General features: G+C 59.9%; 1 protein-coding gene across 1 annotated transcript in view; it reads right to left on the bottom strand.

Annotated features, from left to right (window-relative positions):
- CACNA1I (calcium voltage-gated channel subunit alpha1 I) overlaps positions 1 to 15,844 on the bottom strand; it is an 81,977-nt gene that overhangs the window by 6,357 nt on the left and 59,776 nt on the right. The window contains exons 16-30 of the mRNA XM_077757882.1: positions 15,519 to 15,619; positions 14,657 to 14,780; positions 14,302 to 14,370; positions 13,551 to 13,735; positions 12,960 to 13,086; positions 11,914 to 12,039; positions 9,439 to 9,528; positions 8,770 to 8,962; positions 8,068 to 8,219; positions 6,480 to 6,589; positions 5,700 to 5,833; positions 4,788 to 4,858; positions 1,602 to 1,680; positions 878 to 999; positions 46 to 384 (exon numbers count right to left, since the gene is read on the bottom strand). Coding sequence (XP_077614008.1) covers positions 46 to 384; positions 878 to 999; positions 1,602 to 1,680; positions 4,788 to 4,858; positions 5,700 to 5,833; positions 6,480 to 6,589; positions 8,068 to 8,219; positions 8,770 to 8,962; positions 9,439 to 9,528; positions 11,914 to 12,039; positions 12,960 to 13,086; positions 13,551 to 13,735; positions 14,302 to 14,370; positions 14,657 to 14,780; positions 15,519 to 15,619 — 2,022 coding nt within the window. The remainder of the gene's footprint in view (positions 1 to 45; positions 385 to 877; positions 1,000 to 1,601; positions 1,681 to 4,787; positions 4,859 to 5,699; positions 5,834 to 6,479; positions 6,590 to 8,067; positions 8,220 to 8,769; positions 8,963 to 9,438; positions 9,529 to 11,913; positions 12,040 to 12,959; positions 13,087 to 13,550; positions 13,736 to 14,301; positions 14,371 to 14,656; positions 14,781 to 15,518; positions 15,620 to 15,844) is intronic.

The raw sequence follows: 15,844 nt of genomic DNA, 5'->3' as shown, positions 1-15,844 counted from the left end.
GGTGCCGCCCTCGTCGACCCTCGCTCCCTCTCCATCCCTGCGCACCTGGGCCGGAGAGTAGCAGCGCCGGCACAGGCGGCCCTCGGCGTCACCCCCGCCGCCCGGCCCACCGGGGCCTCGGCCAGGCGCCCCTGGGGAGCTGGTGGGCGGCCTCGGGCTGGGACCCAGACCGTGGGCCATCTCCAGCTCCAGCTCAGCGTCCATCTCGGCGTCCTCCTGGGCCTCCTTGTTGCTGTCGTCCAGGTGCTTCATGAGCACGGCCACCACCACGTTGATGAGCACAAACTGGGCCGTGAGCACGAAGCTGACGAAGTACAGCGGCGACACAAACTGCAGGCTGCTCAGGCAGCTGCGCTCGTCGTGGGTGCAGTCCCTCAGCGTGTCCTGCACCAGTGAGGGCCAGTGAGGACCCGGGACCTCATCCCCTCCACCCTGCACCCGGTGAGGGCCAGTGAGGACCCGGGACCTCATTCCTCCCCTTTCACGAGCCCCTCCCCACTCAGCCCAGGCCGGACTGTGGGCCACAGCCAGGGAGCCTCCACTGGGTGAGGAGCAGCCGCAGGCCTGGACCCAGGAGGAGCGGTGCCTGCGGCCCCCCGCCCTGGGCAATGGGCACCAAGTCCTGGCCTTGGGCAGAGTCGTGTCCCTTAAACTCGGAGAACTAATCCCGGAGCAGCAGTTAGGAGCTGACAGAACACGTCTGGGCTCGTCGCCACCTCGCTGGGCTTTGGAACCCCAACAGGTCCCCCTGATTTGCTGTGCCCGGCCCCCCCTCCCGTGTGCAGTGGGGCACAGGGCAGGCAGGGGCCCCAGGAGCCAGCGCCGTCAGGAGGCCTACTCCCAGAACCCATACTGACGTCTCCTTCCCCACGGGTACCTTCATAATCCCATTCCAGTTATCGCCAGTCGAGACCTGGAAGAGTGTGAGGAAGGCCATGCCGAAGTTCTCGAAGGTGGCATGCCGGCTCATGCCTTCGCATGGGTTCTCATCATTGCAGACTAAGAGGAGAGAGGAGGTCAGCCCTGTGTCACTGCAGAGTCCCCTGCCCGGCCCAGCCTGAGCCGGGGCCTCCCAGCCCAGTCCCAGAATCCCCAGTCCTTGGAAATGCATGTGGACCATGCCCAGCTCGCAGATGGAGAAACTGAGGCTCAGGGAAGGCGCTCACTCCGGTGAGCCTGGCTCCTCCCCTCACTCATGTATCGGGTCCTCAGAGAGAGGACACAGGGGTGAGGGCCAGCCCCCAAGGAAGCCTCGCTTTCTGAAACCAACCCTGTGCAGGGCTGGGTCGGCATGGACTATGTGTCCCTCGGCCTGCGCCCTGCCCACTCTGCTCTCTGTGCTGCAGAGGCCTAGAGAGTGCAGGTGGATCCTGGCTAGCAGCTCTCCAAAGCCACTACCCACCCCCGAGGCAGGGTGTAGACGGCCGAGGGTCACCTGTCCGCCCACAGGCCTGCCGTGGGGGCATCTCCCCAACACAGACCCTGATATGACACTCTGCGGGTGTCTCAAGCCTCCCGGCCCTGCGAGAGCCCTCCTCCAGCCACTCCCCCCCATCCCCCCACCCCCAGCGCAGGTCAGGTCGGCTTCCAGCGTCACTCACCCAGCTTCCCAAAGAGCTCCACCCCCAGGGCGGCGTAGATAAAGAAAAGCAGCATGAAGAGAAGGCCCAGATTGCCCACCTGTGGGGAGAGCAGGCGGGGCGGGGCCAGCCTGAGGGTCAGGGTGCCCATGTCTGCCACCCCGCCGTGACCTCCCCCAGGGGAGGCCAGGGACCTCGTGGGGCACAGAATAGTGACAAAATGCTCATGCAGCCTTTCCTGGGGGCTTCGTATCTGTCAGCTCACTTACTCCAACACCCGTCTGTGAGCTACGTTTTACGCCATTCTTGAGAAAGAGACGTACTGAGTGGTGAAGTAACTTGCCCAAGGTCACCCAGCTAGTAAGTGGTAGGCCTGGGATTCAAACCCAGCGGGCTTATCGCCGGCTCACAACTGCTCCTCCACACACTGGTGTGTGGTAGGTAACATCCCCTGCCTGAATGCAGAGAGGGAGGGAGGGAAGTCTCAGCAACAGTGCTGCCTCCTCCACGAAGCCGGCCTGGATCCCTCCACCAGGACACAGTCTGACAGCGTGAGGGTAACCGGGGTACCCCTGTCACTGTCCTCTGCTGGTCTGAGAAGTCCTTCAGAGCAGGGACATGGCTGCATTATGTCAGAGCTGCCTCCTCAGGCCAGCACGGGGCCTGGCCGTGGAGAGAAGCGAACACGGGAGTTTCAGGCAGGATTGTGAGCCCCAGAAGCTTCCTGCAAACCCAGCCACCCCTATCCCACAGCTCCTGTGGGAACAAAACGTCCCAGGTTACAAACCTATGTCAAATCTATCCATATGCTGGAGACCGCCTTTAACTCATGCAATGGTTAAGATAAGGCTCAGACATATTCTTGCCCTAAAAATGAAATGCTTCCTAGAGCCCTCAGAAGGCCTGCGTGAACAGAATCAGAAGGGGGTTTGCATTAATTGCTAAAGGGTAAACCATGTCAGCCTCAAACCGCCCCAGAGGAGGATTTCCTTCTTAGCTGTTCTACAATCCCACCAATTGTGTCTGGCTAATTAAAAGATGCTCTGTTCATTAATAGTACAAGCACCTCTTAGCAGCTGCGAAGCAAGGGACTGGGCATGGTCCTGGTTCTCAGGTCAGCCTCCCTCCCTACACAGACCCAGGTGAGCAGCGCTTCCGAACCAGGGCAGACCTCACCTTCCCCATCAATCCCCCCCTCCACCCCCAGCACCTCCTTGAGCTCCCTGAGCGGCAGCCTCCTTACTGGCCTCCCTGCCTCCAGCCTCTCCTGCAACCCACTCACCTCACGGTCAGCAGAGCAACCTTCTAAGAGGCAGCTCTGCTCGAGGCCTCCCTTGTCCAGAACCTCTCAAGATGCCCACTGCCCACAGGATAAAGCCCAAGTTTGCTGTCTTGGCATCAAAGCCCTTTGTGACCTAGCCCCCTGGACTCCTTCCCAGACTAACCTTCCAACCCCAGCCTCCAGCCGCATAGAAATCAGACTCCATTTGCAGAGTCTGTTCCCTCTGCTGAGAGAACCCTCCCTCTGTCTTTGCTGGGGAAATGCCTCTGGCCTACCCCTCAAAGCCCAGGTCACAAGGCATCTCCTCTGAGAAGCCTTCCTTACTGCCTCCTCCCTCTGCATTGGGCAGGGTTTGGTGGGAAGTGTCATTTTCATACCATTTTATATAGAATGGAGGAGGAAAGGCACCACGTCCATATGACAGCTCATAGATTATGAGGGGTAAGTCCCCCGTGCTCCGTGGTACTTGGCATGCATATCTCATAAGGTGCTGATGTAATTCTGATTACTGTCGTGTTTCCTCCTTGAAGCTGGGACCTCCTGGGCACCTCTGTGCGCCCCGTGCAAGCTCAGGGTTGTCTAGGGGTCAGGGCACGGGAAAGGGGCAGGAGGAAGGCAGAAGGAAGCCAGGGAGGTTAGGGGCGCACACTCCCCACCCCCATCCCTAGCAAACGCTTACAGGGCACCCCCTATAGCACAAACCCTGAGCATTGCTTTGTCAGCTTTAATCATTTTAAACCTCATGCCATGCCTCAAGATAAGCACCTTATTATTCCCATTTCACAGGCAAGGAAACTGAGACATGAGAAGTTAAGTCACATGCCCCGGGGCTCACAGAGCACTGGGCCTTGACATCAGGCAAGGTGGCTTGAGTCAGGGCACCAACCCACCTCCCATCTGCGCCCCTTCCCCAGCCCAGCTCAGCCTCATCTCCCATGTGCCAAACTCCTCTGAAGGCATTTCCTGTTAAGAAAAACTACGTCTTTTTGAGTGCACACCCAGCCACTTTTCGCTTTCCATCCAGACCCGAGAATGAGACCGGGTGGCTTTCCCTTTGTAAGCAGGCTGCTGGGATGCTCACACCAAATGAGAATGGAACTCGCTAGCATCCTTAGCCCAGGTCCTTGAGAGAATTAGCCTTCCTTCCACCTTCCCAGGGTGGTTAATCTTTCACCCTCGTTTTTATCGTGCAGTATTCATGCCCTTTAAAACACCTAAAATTCGTGAAGACTAGATGAGTCACAATGAATAAATAAATGTGCACGAGGCTCACCTCAGAGCAGAGGTCACCCTGAGGGGAGGGACAGCGGGGGATGGGGCAGGGCTGGGACTGCAGAATTCCCCAGAGGATGAAAGATACCCTGTGTGGCCCTGATCTTATCTCCCTTCCACTGACCAGTGGGATGGGGGTGGGGGAGCTTGCCTACGTCCTAGGGTTTCCACCCAGGTCAGGGTCTCATGATGTCCCCTCCAAAAATGTCACATCTGAACCTCCCCCATTCACATCGCCACCTCCTTCTGCCAAGCCACCCTACAAGGTCAAGCTCAAAGTCCCCTGACACCTTCCCTGATTTCCCCAAGGAGCATCAGGACCCGACCCCTCTCTCCCACCACACCGTAGGCCTCCCTACATTGTCCTGAGGAATCTGTCCTTCCCACAGAGTCTGTCCTTCCCACTCCTGAGGGCAAACTATGGGCCCTGAGAGCCCAGCTCAGGGCCAGGAACAGAGCAGGCCTTGGCAAGCACCCGAAGTCAGGAAGACAGAGGCAGAAGGGGCCCTTTCCATCTCTCACAGCCTCTCCCTCAAACTGCTTCTCGGGAGACAGGATTCTGCCCTGGCTCTGGGCAGGCTGGAGGAGAAGGAAGTGGAGACCGGGTGGCACCAGTGAGAGCCAGGCGGGCTGCCGGGAGGAGTGGCTCTTACCTGGGGCAGAGCTTGCACCACCGTGTCCAGCAGGGCCCGCATCCCCGTGGCCATCTTCAACAGCTTCAGCACTGCGGGCGAGACCCAGGCCGGCCCACTCAGCCCAGGCCAGTGGCGATGTGCGTGTGCATGTGTGCACGTGTGTAAATGAGGAGGCAGGGCGAAAAGCAGAGGAGCACATGAGCAAAGGGGACAGCTCTGCGATGCCACGCCAGAAGAACGTGGGTGCCGCTGAATGAGGATGTGCACACACATACGCGTGCACAAGGAGTGGACGTCGGCGTGAAAACGTCCAGGAGAAGGAGGGCACGCACAGTGGGAACAAAGTGTGGCAACGAGCACGTAATTCACCGAGATGAAGCAAACGTGACCAGGGGACCCCGCATTTCTCCCTGCCCTCTGGCTAAAGAGGGCTCCAGTGTGGGTGATGCTCCCAATTTCTCTGCACCCCCCCCCCCACCTCGGACCCTGGAGGCAACGAGCTGTCGCAGGTAGATGAGCAAGAGGCACCCGGGCCAGTGCTGAGGCAGGAGGTTTTTGAAAGAAGTGTAGGGGTGAGGTGCGGGGGCTGCTGGCGGAAGCGAGGGTTTCAAGAAGCAGTGAGGACTGGGTGTCCCAGCCAGTGCGGGACACACGCCCGCGAGGAGCTAGAACTGCATCCTGGTATCTTCCCAGCTGCCCTGGGCTCCTTTCATCCCAGCCTGAGGCTGGTCTGCATGGGTCACGGTGTTGTGAGCAGGTGGGGGTGCAGTGAGCTGTCTGTGGACAAGGATGCGTGTGTACACACAGGGGGCAAGTGTGTGTCTGGTATGTGCTCAGCCCGCGTGCCCCCTCCCCCGCCCGTCCCCAACCCCGTCCTGGGAGTCCCACCCTGCCCTGGCCTGTCCCGACCCCGTCTCCCTCGCCCCTCACCCCGAGCGATGCGCAAAACCCGCATGATGCGGATGATGGTGGGGTTGATGGGCAGGGCCGCGTTGATCTCAATCTCCTCCAGCGTGATGCCCATGACCGACAGCAGCACAATGGCCAGGTCCAGCTGGTTCCACCTGCTCAGCCGGGCGGAGAAGGGCGGGAGTGGGAGGCAGGGTGAGGGGCACTCTGGTTTAGATACGCCTGGGTTGGGAGGAGGAGCTCCCCAGCTCTCCACCCTCCTGCTGCGGCCCCCGCGGAAGTGGGGGAGGGGCGGGGGGATGTGTACCAGCCCCACCAGACCCCACTGGGTCTGGCTCCCTCTCTGCCCACCCCAGCCTCTAATCCCTCAAGCAAGAGGATGACCAGGCTAAATAAACATCTCTGGCCTCCTGCCGGGAAGGAGGAATGAGCTATGACTTCTAGATCTGAATCTTGAGCCAGATGCTTCCTCCGAGTGGCCTTGGGCTAATCCATCAACTTCTATGAACCTCATTTGTTCCCTCCGGAAAGAAGCAGTACGGTGAGGTATGCCCCGCTCTGACTGTGGGTTGTGGAGAACCCATGAGAGATGAGCTGAAGAGACTTGGGAGAATGCCCCCCATCCAGCAGGTGGGGCCAAAATTGCTTCCTGTTCAGGGCTGCAGGCGCACCTGGGGGCCGACGGCCATCAGTGCTCAGACACTTACTGGTTCCCCTCCTCTGGCTGCTCCCCAGGGGTCAGGACTGCTTCCCCATCCTGCAGCCCACTCTCTGCCGCCCCAGCCCAGCCAAGCTGCTCACCGGTCCTTAAAGAAGCGCCTCAGCCCAAACGCCACCAGCTTCAGCACAGCCTCCAGCACAAACACAGTGGTGAACATGTAGTTGCAATACTTGAGGGCTGTCTCCAGGGACTATGGGGGCAAAGAAGAGTGTGATCCAGACCCCATGGCCTGCTGCCACCTTCTTCCACTTAGAAAGTGTCTGCCTTGGGGCACCTGGGCGGCTCAGTTGGTTAAACATCTGACTCCTGATTTCAGCTCAGGTCATAATCTCACGGTTTGTGAGAGGGAGCCCTGAACCAGGCGCCGTGTGCGGACAGCTCGGAACGTGCTTGGGATTCTGACTCCCTCTCTCTCTCTCTCTCTCTGCAACCTCTCCCCACCAACTCATGCTGCTCTCTCAAAATAAATAAACTTAAAAATAAAGTCTCTGCCTATTAAGGAGAGAATTTAGTCCATTCACATTTACTGAAATGGCTTATATATCTCCTTTTATTCCCTCCAGTTTAATTAATATGCACTATTTGTTTTATACTGTTATTTCTTCTTTATTTCTGCTGGTCTGGTCCAGTTACCCTCTTTGGAGGCAGTATGACATAACAGTTAAGGGTCATGGTTAAGAACCAAACTGCTTAGAGATGAATCCTGGCCTGGCACACATTACCTATTTACTATGTGACCTTGGACAAGTCACTGGATCCTTCTGGGATTTAGTTTCCAAATCTCTAAATGAGGGATGATAATAGTACCCACCTCAAAAAGTTCCTGCACACATTAAATGAGGTAATAGCCCAGGGCTGGGCCCATAACAAATACTTGGTATTATCATTCTACTTCTTCACGTTAATTTGCAAGTCCTACAAGTACTCTTCATTCTGCCAATGGATGCCTTCCTTTTTCCTGCATTTATAATATGCCTTTCCTGTCATTTAAAGTAAAATATGAATTCCTCACACAGAGGCTCTGCTTCACCCTTCGTTCCCTACTCCCCAGCTCCAAATAAGTTGAGGCTTTGAGAATGCACTTGCCCTTACGTGGTCCTCACATGTCCCTCACAAACACGGCTGGGAACCAGCTGGGAATGGGTCATCCTCTCCCATGCCAGTGTTTGCCCCCAATGGCCCTGCCACCTGCAATGCCCCTCCCCCAGGCTCCACATGCCCATGTAGTAGCGGAGGCCACAGAGCAGGCCTTGAATGCCAACCTAAGTTCAAATCCTGGCTCTGCTACTTACACGCTGAGTTATTTGGGTAGCACGTTTCTTCTGAGCCTCAGGGCTCTTCATCTATAAAATACAGAGAAAGGCCCCTCCCCCATCTTGGGCTGCTGTGAGCATTAAAGTCAACATGTGTAGTGTGTCTGACACACTGAATACACAGCTGCCACTGCTACCCATGTTCAAGGCTGGGCCCAAATGTCACCTCCCTGCTCCCCAGGAACAAGTGACATTTCCCTTTCTCTCATTTGTCGCACCAAGCCATGAGCTTCCTGGGCACAGGGCCCCGAATGGGGGTGCTGCTCAGCCCCTCCTGCCTCACCCTGGCCCTGGGTCCTGCTGAGGACCCAACCCTCCCATGTGACCTCAGGCTGGGGCTGGGGCTGGGGCTCACCGTGGGCTGATTGTAGTGCTCCAGGGACATAGTGACCACATTGAGGCAGATGATGAAGGTGATGAAGATGTCCAGGTAGTGGCTGGTACACATGGAGTGGATGAGCAGCCGGGTAGGACAGTAGGTGGCATAGTAGGGCAGACGCTGGGCCTCTGCAGGGGGACGCAGGGGGTTGGGGCCCAGGCAGCAGGAAGAGACAGCAAAGGGGAGGGAGGAAGCAAGGGGAGAGATGTCAGAACACCCCAGGCCTTGAGAGTCAGACTCCGGTCTCCTCCGCCCAGCCAGGGGGCCACAAGGAAAAGGGGTAGAGGTGGGAGAAGGCAGGACGGTGACTGTCCCCATCTACCCCAAACATGCCCACGGGGCACGCTGGGGCTCCCGGGCTCCTGCTGCTGCTGCAGGGGTCCCACAGCCCAGGGCTAGGCGACCAGGCCCTTGCCCTCTGCTGGGCTGACCCACTGGGGAGTCGCCAATGGACTCCGGGTGGACACCAACAAAGGATGGGGTCCCCTGGGCAGGCAGATGCTGAGAGAAGGGGCAGGGCCAGGGGCACAGAGCCCACCCTCTGTTCCCTCCCTGCTCCCAAGGCCCAGGGGCTTTGGCGAGACCTAGGCCTCGGCCACCGCACCAGGAGGGCCACGGGCACAGGCAGAGGAGGCCTGGGGAGGGGGGGCGGCCCACCCCCTGCGGTCACCCACTCACTCCGGCGCTTCTTCTCCAGGCGCCGCAGCCGCTTCTCCTCGCGCCGCCGAGCCTCCTCGGCCTCCTGGTGCTGCCGGCACTTGTGGAAGTTCTCCACCACGACGCCCACGAACATGTTGAGCACGAAGAAGCTGACGATGAGCAGGAAGGAGATGAAGTAGAGCAGCATCCAGGGGTTGTGGTTGGGCACCGGCTGCGGGGGGCAGACGGGGCTGAGGCCGGCCACGGGGCGGCGGGGGGCGCAGGAAGCTCCCACAGGCGGGCCCTGGCTCTAACTCCCTCCCGGACACCCGTCCGCTGGCCTCAGCCAAACTCCGGCCCTTGCCCGGGCTCCCCACACAGCACCCTCTCGCCTCGGGCCTGACCCTGCCGTCCCACTGCCCCCTCCTCCCGCCCCCCACAAGGATCCGACCCTCCGCAGAAGCCGGCTTGGAGCGCTATCCCTGCCCAGCAGGGGGGTTTGCCAAAGCAAATGGAGCAACGACTTCTGCTGCCCAAGAACAGGCCGACGGTGGAAGATCCGGACAAGGATGGTGAGGGGTGGGCCCCGGCGGGCGGCAGGAGACACCGGGGCTGTGGGTCCTGCCGACGCCAGTTTCAGACAGCTGGGCCCCGGAGACACCGTGCCCCTCCCCCGCTGCCCCTGGCCTGGCCCCAGCCCACCCGCACCTGCTGGTCCACAGCAACAGCGTCCAGTCCGTTGTACATGATGTTCACCCAGCCATCCTTGGAGGCCAGGACAAAGAGGGACATCAAGGCCTGGAAGACACAGGAAGGGGAGGCCACGGGAAGTGGGTGCAGGCAACGCTGGCATCCTGTCCCATCCTTCCCCGACAAAGAGGCCTTCCCTGAGGACGACAAGAAACTCTTCTTGAGGACCTACTGTGTGCCTGCTATATACCTGGCAGGCACTGCTGCAGGTGAATGAGGGCTAGACGAGGAGTCCTGGGTTCAGCTCTGAAATTAATTCACGAAAATTCATGCGCTCTTTCCCTTCACCCACGGACTGTCACTAATACTTAAGTGCCTGCCTGCCAGGTCCGCTGGGAGAGTCGAGGTTCCTCACAAACGTGAGAGGCCCCACCACCATCCCCCAAGCTTGGAAAACGGGAGGCCTGGGCATAGCCCGAGCTCTGCCACTCACTGGCTGGGGGACTTGGGGCAAGTTCCTCAACTTCTCTGGGCCCCAGCTTCCTTGTCTATAAATGGCAATGATTGCCCTCCCTCGTGTTCGTGTGAAACTTTACATGGAAGTGATGCCCAGGAGATGCCAGCCAAGGCTCCTACACAGATGGCAGGCCAAAGCAGGCTCGTGTCCCCTCCACAGGACTGCGAGCTGGTCCCAGAGCAACAGCACAGAGCCTCACACGCCATAGGGGCTCCATAAAGGTTTTCTGAGCTGGACGGACCCGGTGCCATTCTTGCAAAGCCCCAGTGCGCTGACACCAGACCACCAGGGCTTGCCCAGAGGTCACACCTCCTGCTCTAGAAGCCCCTCCACCCCGCCCCCGTGCTTCCAGAACACTTGTTCATTTGTTGCAGCCCAGGCCTCGGGCTGGGAAGTGGGTCTCCCGCCCTGCACTGGCCCCTTCCCATCCATCCAGGGCACAGACTCATCAGCTTCCCTTCCAGGTGGGAATGGTGCTGAGGACTGCCTGGAAAGGCTCAGGCCCAGGAAGAAGTCAGAGCAAGGGAGACACAGGGAGCCCTCTTTGCCCGAGAGAGGCATGAAGCCCTTACATGCCAAGGGGCAAATGTCCCTGTGAGCTCTTGGATCACAGGGGCTTGAAGTGCAGAGCCTGGACTGAGAATCACATGCTGGCTATCACTTCCCCAATCATAGATAAGGACCCTGACCCAAGATGCTGGAAGCTGCCTGAGGGCACACAGCTGGTGACGGGCCAGCAAGGAAGGCTCTGGGCCGTGCGGTAACTCCCCCGATGGCTCCGCACACTGAGAACACCTTACTTCCGGGTCCAGGGGCTTCAGCCTGGCATCAAGCATGTCCAGAGGGGGAAAGGACTAGGGATGTTCCATGGGAGCAGGACCCCGGGCCTGGCACTGAGGTCAGGGAGTCAAGAACAACCTCATCAAATGCCCCCCCAGGCTTTCCCTTGGCTTCCTGGGACATCTTGTTTAAAACTTCTGTTTTGTCAACCATTGAGTTCCAAACCTGAAAGGCATGGCTTCTGGGAAATCTGGAGGGGATGGGGGAGCTCCCGTGTCCCAGTTCCTGACTCTCTTTCCCTGCCCACTCACTGCTCCTCAGTGGCCCCACGGCCCCTCCCCGGGGGCAGGAGGAGTGGGATCTCTCTTCACGTGAGAGGAGAGTTTCAAAGGCCTCCAGCCAGAGAGTTCCCTGGGTCACATGCACCTGGACCCTGCTCCCTCCCTGGGGTGACCTGGGGAAGGCGCACCCCATCTGATCACCCCTAGCTCCTAGCCGCCTGGGTGGGCCCTGAACAAACAGTAATCGTGGAGGGAGGGTGAGCATGAGGCTCTTTGGAGGCAGCCAGGCGGGGGCTCTCATCTGGGGCACTATTCAGTGGGTCAAGCCTGGCAGGCCCCCAGGAGAGGAGACCAAGGGCAAGGCAGGAATTGGTCAGGGGGCCTGCCCACCCACTGAGATGGAGAGCCAAGCAGATGGGTGCTGGAAATGGAAACCACCACCACCCCCCCCCGGGCCAGGGCTTTGCTACACTTTGTCACCACTGCCTGCCTGGTAGACTGTCACATTCCCATTTTACAGATGAGGAAACTGAAGCTCAGAGAGCCCACACCCACAATAAGTGGCACAGAGCCAAGATTTATATCCAGATCTGGCTGTCTCTAAAACTATTGTCTGGGTCCCCTGGGTGGGGGCTGGGGGCCAGGAACCAATGTTCACTGAAGCACCTACTAAGCGCCAGGTACTCCTGGGACATTCTGCACTCAGGATCTCAAAGCCTCATGCTACCTGTGAGGTGAGTGCCACCTCTACCCATTTTGCAGAAGAGAAAACCGAGGCCCAGAAAGAAGTCACAGGAATCAGTCCTAGCAAATCAGGACCTTGATCTGTGATCCCAGGCTGTGGGCACTGAAGAGCTGGCACCCCCAACCCACTGGGGGATGGGTCAGGTCAGGGGGTATGTGGGTGGCCCTCACCTGGCCCAGATTGTCAAAGTTGTACTTGTGGTGGACCCAGCGGTAGTTGGCAGCCACGCAGTCAGAGCGGTTGGTGATGTTGCGGGTGTCCACGCCCAGACAGTGGTAGAACTTGCCCTTGAAGAGCTGGGGGGTGGGGAAGGAACGCACGGTTAGTGACACGTCTGTAGAAGGGGTGGGGGTGAGGGCGGTGCACATCAGAAGAGGGACCCGCCCCGCGTGGTCACTCCCTCTGTGCATAACCTGGACCAAGCACTCGACTGCACCGTCTCACCGAGTCCCCCCACATGGGGTAAGGCTATTCTCAGCCCATCTCCCAGATGAGCAGACTGCGGCCCAGTGGTGTTAGGTAATTTCGCCAAAGCCATAGGAGGTTTAGAAAGTAGCTGAGCCAAGGTTCACGCCTGTGATCTGTCTGATTTCTGGGCTCTTCCTCAGACCTCCCCTCAGTCCTGGGGATGCGGGCAGGGACTCAACAGGAGAAAGCTGTCTTTCCCCAAGGGTGAGAGGGAGAAAGGGAGCCCTCTCTCGGGACCCAGGCACTCTGCCTGGAGGGGGCAGCGTCACTGTCCACATGGAGGCCACACCATACCCCTCCTGCCCAGGCAGCTATTACAGACCTCTTAGTGGCCCCGAAGGACACCCGTGCCCAGAGCCCCTTGGCAGCACCACGCACGTCCCCACCCTCTCCCGAAACACCTTCTGCCGACCATGACCTGCGGCATCACTTCCTCAAGGCCCAGCACCGAGGCCACTGCTTTCTGGGTACTTTTCCTCTGGCCCTCAGCAGCCCTGTGTCTCTGGGTAGCTTAGACTCCTGTGGTACCATTTACCCAGGCTCCTCTGCGCTCAGATATTGAGGTCTGTGTCTGCCCCCCTCCCTGGACTGGGAGCTCACCACTGGCAGGGATGTGGGCACTCAGCCAGGGCTACCTGAGCCCCCAGGTTGGTCAACGCGAGGTCGGGCGAGTTGAGCAGGAAATATGGAGCCTCGTCCCCGACCATGGAGCTCACCCCAGTGCCTGCCCGGACTGAGCACCCCTCACCTGCACCCCCAGGATGCCAAAGATGATGAAGAAGGCACAGCAGATGAGGACAATGTTGCCAATGGGCTTGAGGGACGAGATGAGGGTCTCCACCACCAGCTTCAGACCAGGCGCTCGGCTGATGACACTAGAGCAGAAGGGGCAGAGGCGACATGAGCCTGCAGCCACTCTGGGAACAGCACCCACTCTGCCCAGAGTCCCCAAGGCAGAGAACCTCGGACCCGGGATCTATATGCACAGCAGGGCACTATGCCCTAACCTAACATCCCCCTGGGGTCCACGCCACACCATTCATCTGGAGACTGAGGGCCAGAAATGGCAGCGATTCACCCAGGGACACACGGAAAGTGGGTAGCGGTCATGAAGGCCACTTTCAGCCCTGTCTTTCTAGCACCCCTCTCCCGCTAGGGTCTCCCGACTCCACCCCCAGGGGCAGCATCAACAGCCTGGTCCCTGTCCCCGCTAATCTGGCATGTGCTTTCGAAGGAATGAGTGAGTAAGGACAGCCAGCGTGAGAGGTCCACTTAGACCCCGGGAACTTCACTAGAACGAGCAGGGATTCCCCCATCAGGGGGGGCACAGAGTCCTCACCGCAGGGGCCGCAGGGTGCGCAGGAGCCGCAGGACTCGAAGGACCCCTAGGATCTTGGCTCCCCCGGCTGAGGCCACAGACACCACTATGTCAATGATCGACACGAAGACGAGAAAGCCATCCAGCACGTTCCAGCTACTACGCAAGTACGCCTGCTCGCCAAAGTACAGGCCCAGCGAGACAACCTGGGGGCGGGGCGACGGGCGGAGTCAGCCCGACTTCGTGATTGGGGGCGGAGCGGTGCAGCCAGCCTCCGTGAGGGGGCGGGGCGAAATCAGGTGCGGCTGGAGCGGGTGGCAGTCAGGCAGAGGGCTGGGCGGGTTCTCTGGCAGCGGTCAGGTACCCCACTGTCCCCCTGAAATACATGCCTGCCGGGCCGCCCCATTCCCTACTCCCCGCATTTTCGGCAAACAGAATTCAAAGCCAAGCGCTCTGGGAAGCATCCGGAAAGGGATCCTTCCCCTGTACCCCACCCCTCCAGCAAGTACCTCCGTTACACTGCAAATGTTTCCCTGTGTTCACCTTTCCGGCAGGATGTGAGCTCCTGGAAAGTGACCCCCTCTGGGTCCCTGGAGCTCAACCTGGGAGCTGGCACCCAGGGGGGGGGGGAGGGGGGGTACGCCTCCGAGGCCCTCTGTGGACTATGGCTGAGGGGCAGGTGAGTGACAAGTTTTTGGAGGGGCTTGCCCCGAGCCAGGCCCCTCCCCCAAGCTGGGGGTGGGAGAGGGTCCCAGGTGAAGCTGGGAGCTACCTTCAGTGTCATCTCGCCCACGAAGATGGCTGTGAAAATGTAGTTCGACACAGTGAGGAAGATACGTTCCTGAAAGAAGGGAGGTATCGTGGGCCCAGGGGCTCCCAGAACTGCCCAGCCACCTGGACGCCCTCTTGCCAGGCCGTCCGCCACGGGGCACCCTGCTGCTACTTCTGTCTCAGGAGGCGGCCCCCTCTCCAGCGGCACTCTCCCACCACACCTCCCTCCGCGGCACCTGCTGTGGGGCCTGGCTGAGCTCTCCTAGCCCCTTGGGCCCCGCACAGTGTCCCACAGCAGGCGCTGGTGGTCTGCCCTCCACTTTGTCCCTCGCTGCCCGAAGGCTGCGGCCACTCACGGTGCTGCCGGCCTCGATCTGGGGCCTCTCCAGGGCGATGGTGATGCAGTTGAGAAAGATGAAGGCCAGGACAACATAGTCGAAGAGCTTGTGGGCGATGATGGTCTGACACAGGACTCGGAACCTGACCAGGGTGGGCAGGGTGCCGCATGAGTGTCAGTTTGCCCCTTGGCCCAGAAGGCCCAGACGCAGGTGGGGACTAGGGTGGCCTAGAGGGGCTGACATGTCCCTTCTGGGGCCACACGACAGGTGGTAACTTCGTATCTGCACAGGTGCCCCCTCGGAGCTGCCTCCCCCGAGCACACGGCACCACAGGATAAAGGGCATCCCTTTTGCCCTGGCACTCAAGGCCTTCCAACACTGCTCCAAAGCTCTGAGCCTGGACCTCCAGCCATTTGGACACACACTGCCTGATACCCTCAGCTTCCGCCCCTCAGGCCTTCCCGCAGACTGCTCCCTCCACCTGGACCAGTCTCTACCTCTCCACAACCCCTGCTACACCTCGAGAAATGCTATCTATGTAGCCTCCAAAACCCAGCACAAAGGCCTCCTCCTCCAGGAGGCCTACTGGCGCCCCCTCCAGAGTGTGGGCACCCCAGGCTACTTGAGGATTTGTCAGACCTGGTGCCAGCACAGGAATGGCCTAGACTAGGGATGTCCAGGAAGCCCCCAGCCCCCACCCCTGCATGAACACGTAGACCCTCCCCCAGCCCTGCAGACTGGGCTCCACCACTGGGCTGGGAAGGCCCTCAGGAGGAGGGAATTCCCGCACCAGTAGCCTTGCCTGGCTTGGCAGGCGTCTCTCCCTCCCAGACATGCCAACCCCCTACTCTAACCTCACACCAAGCCTGGCCTCGCCCACCTGTTCTCAGGGGAGAAGAGGTAGACAGACCAGTCCTCGCGGACCTCGCACCAGTCAGGCTTGTAGACGTCGATCATCTTGCGGACGCGGAAGCACAGGGTCTGGCAAGGCGAAGATGGGGTGCATACGGATCGGCGAGGCGCAGAGGTGCGCCACCTCCGCCCACCCCAGCCACATACCAACCTGGGCCCACCGGCTGACCTGCGAGCCCTCCCAGAGAGACCAGAACCCTCGCCTGCCCCAGGTTAGGCAAGGAGGTCTCCTCCACCAGCCGGGCAGGGGCGGGGTCGCTGGGGGGCGGGGGCAGTTCCGGCCCCGGCCGCTGC

This window comes from Crocuta crocuta, unplaced genomic scaffold (genome assembly GCF_008692635.1).
Source record: "Crocuta crocuta isolate KB4526 unplaced genomic scaffold, BGI_CrCroc_1.0 scaffold143, whole genome shotgun sequence".
NCBI classification, from domain to species: domain Eukaryota; kingdom Metazoa; phylum Chordata; class Mammalia; order Carnivora; family Hyaenidae; genus Crocuta; species Crocuta crocuta.
Note: the sequence above shows the minus strand (reverse complement) of the source record. Positions and strands in the feature narration are given on the sequence as shown.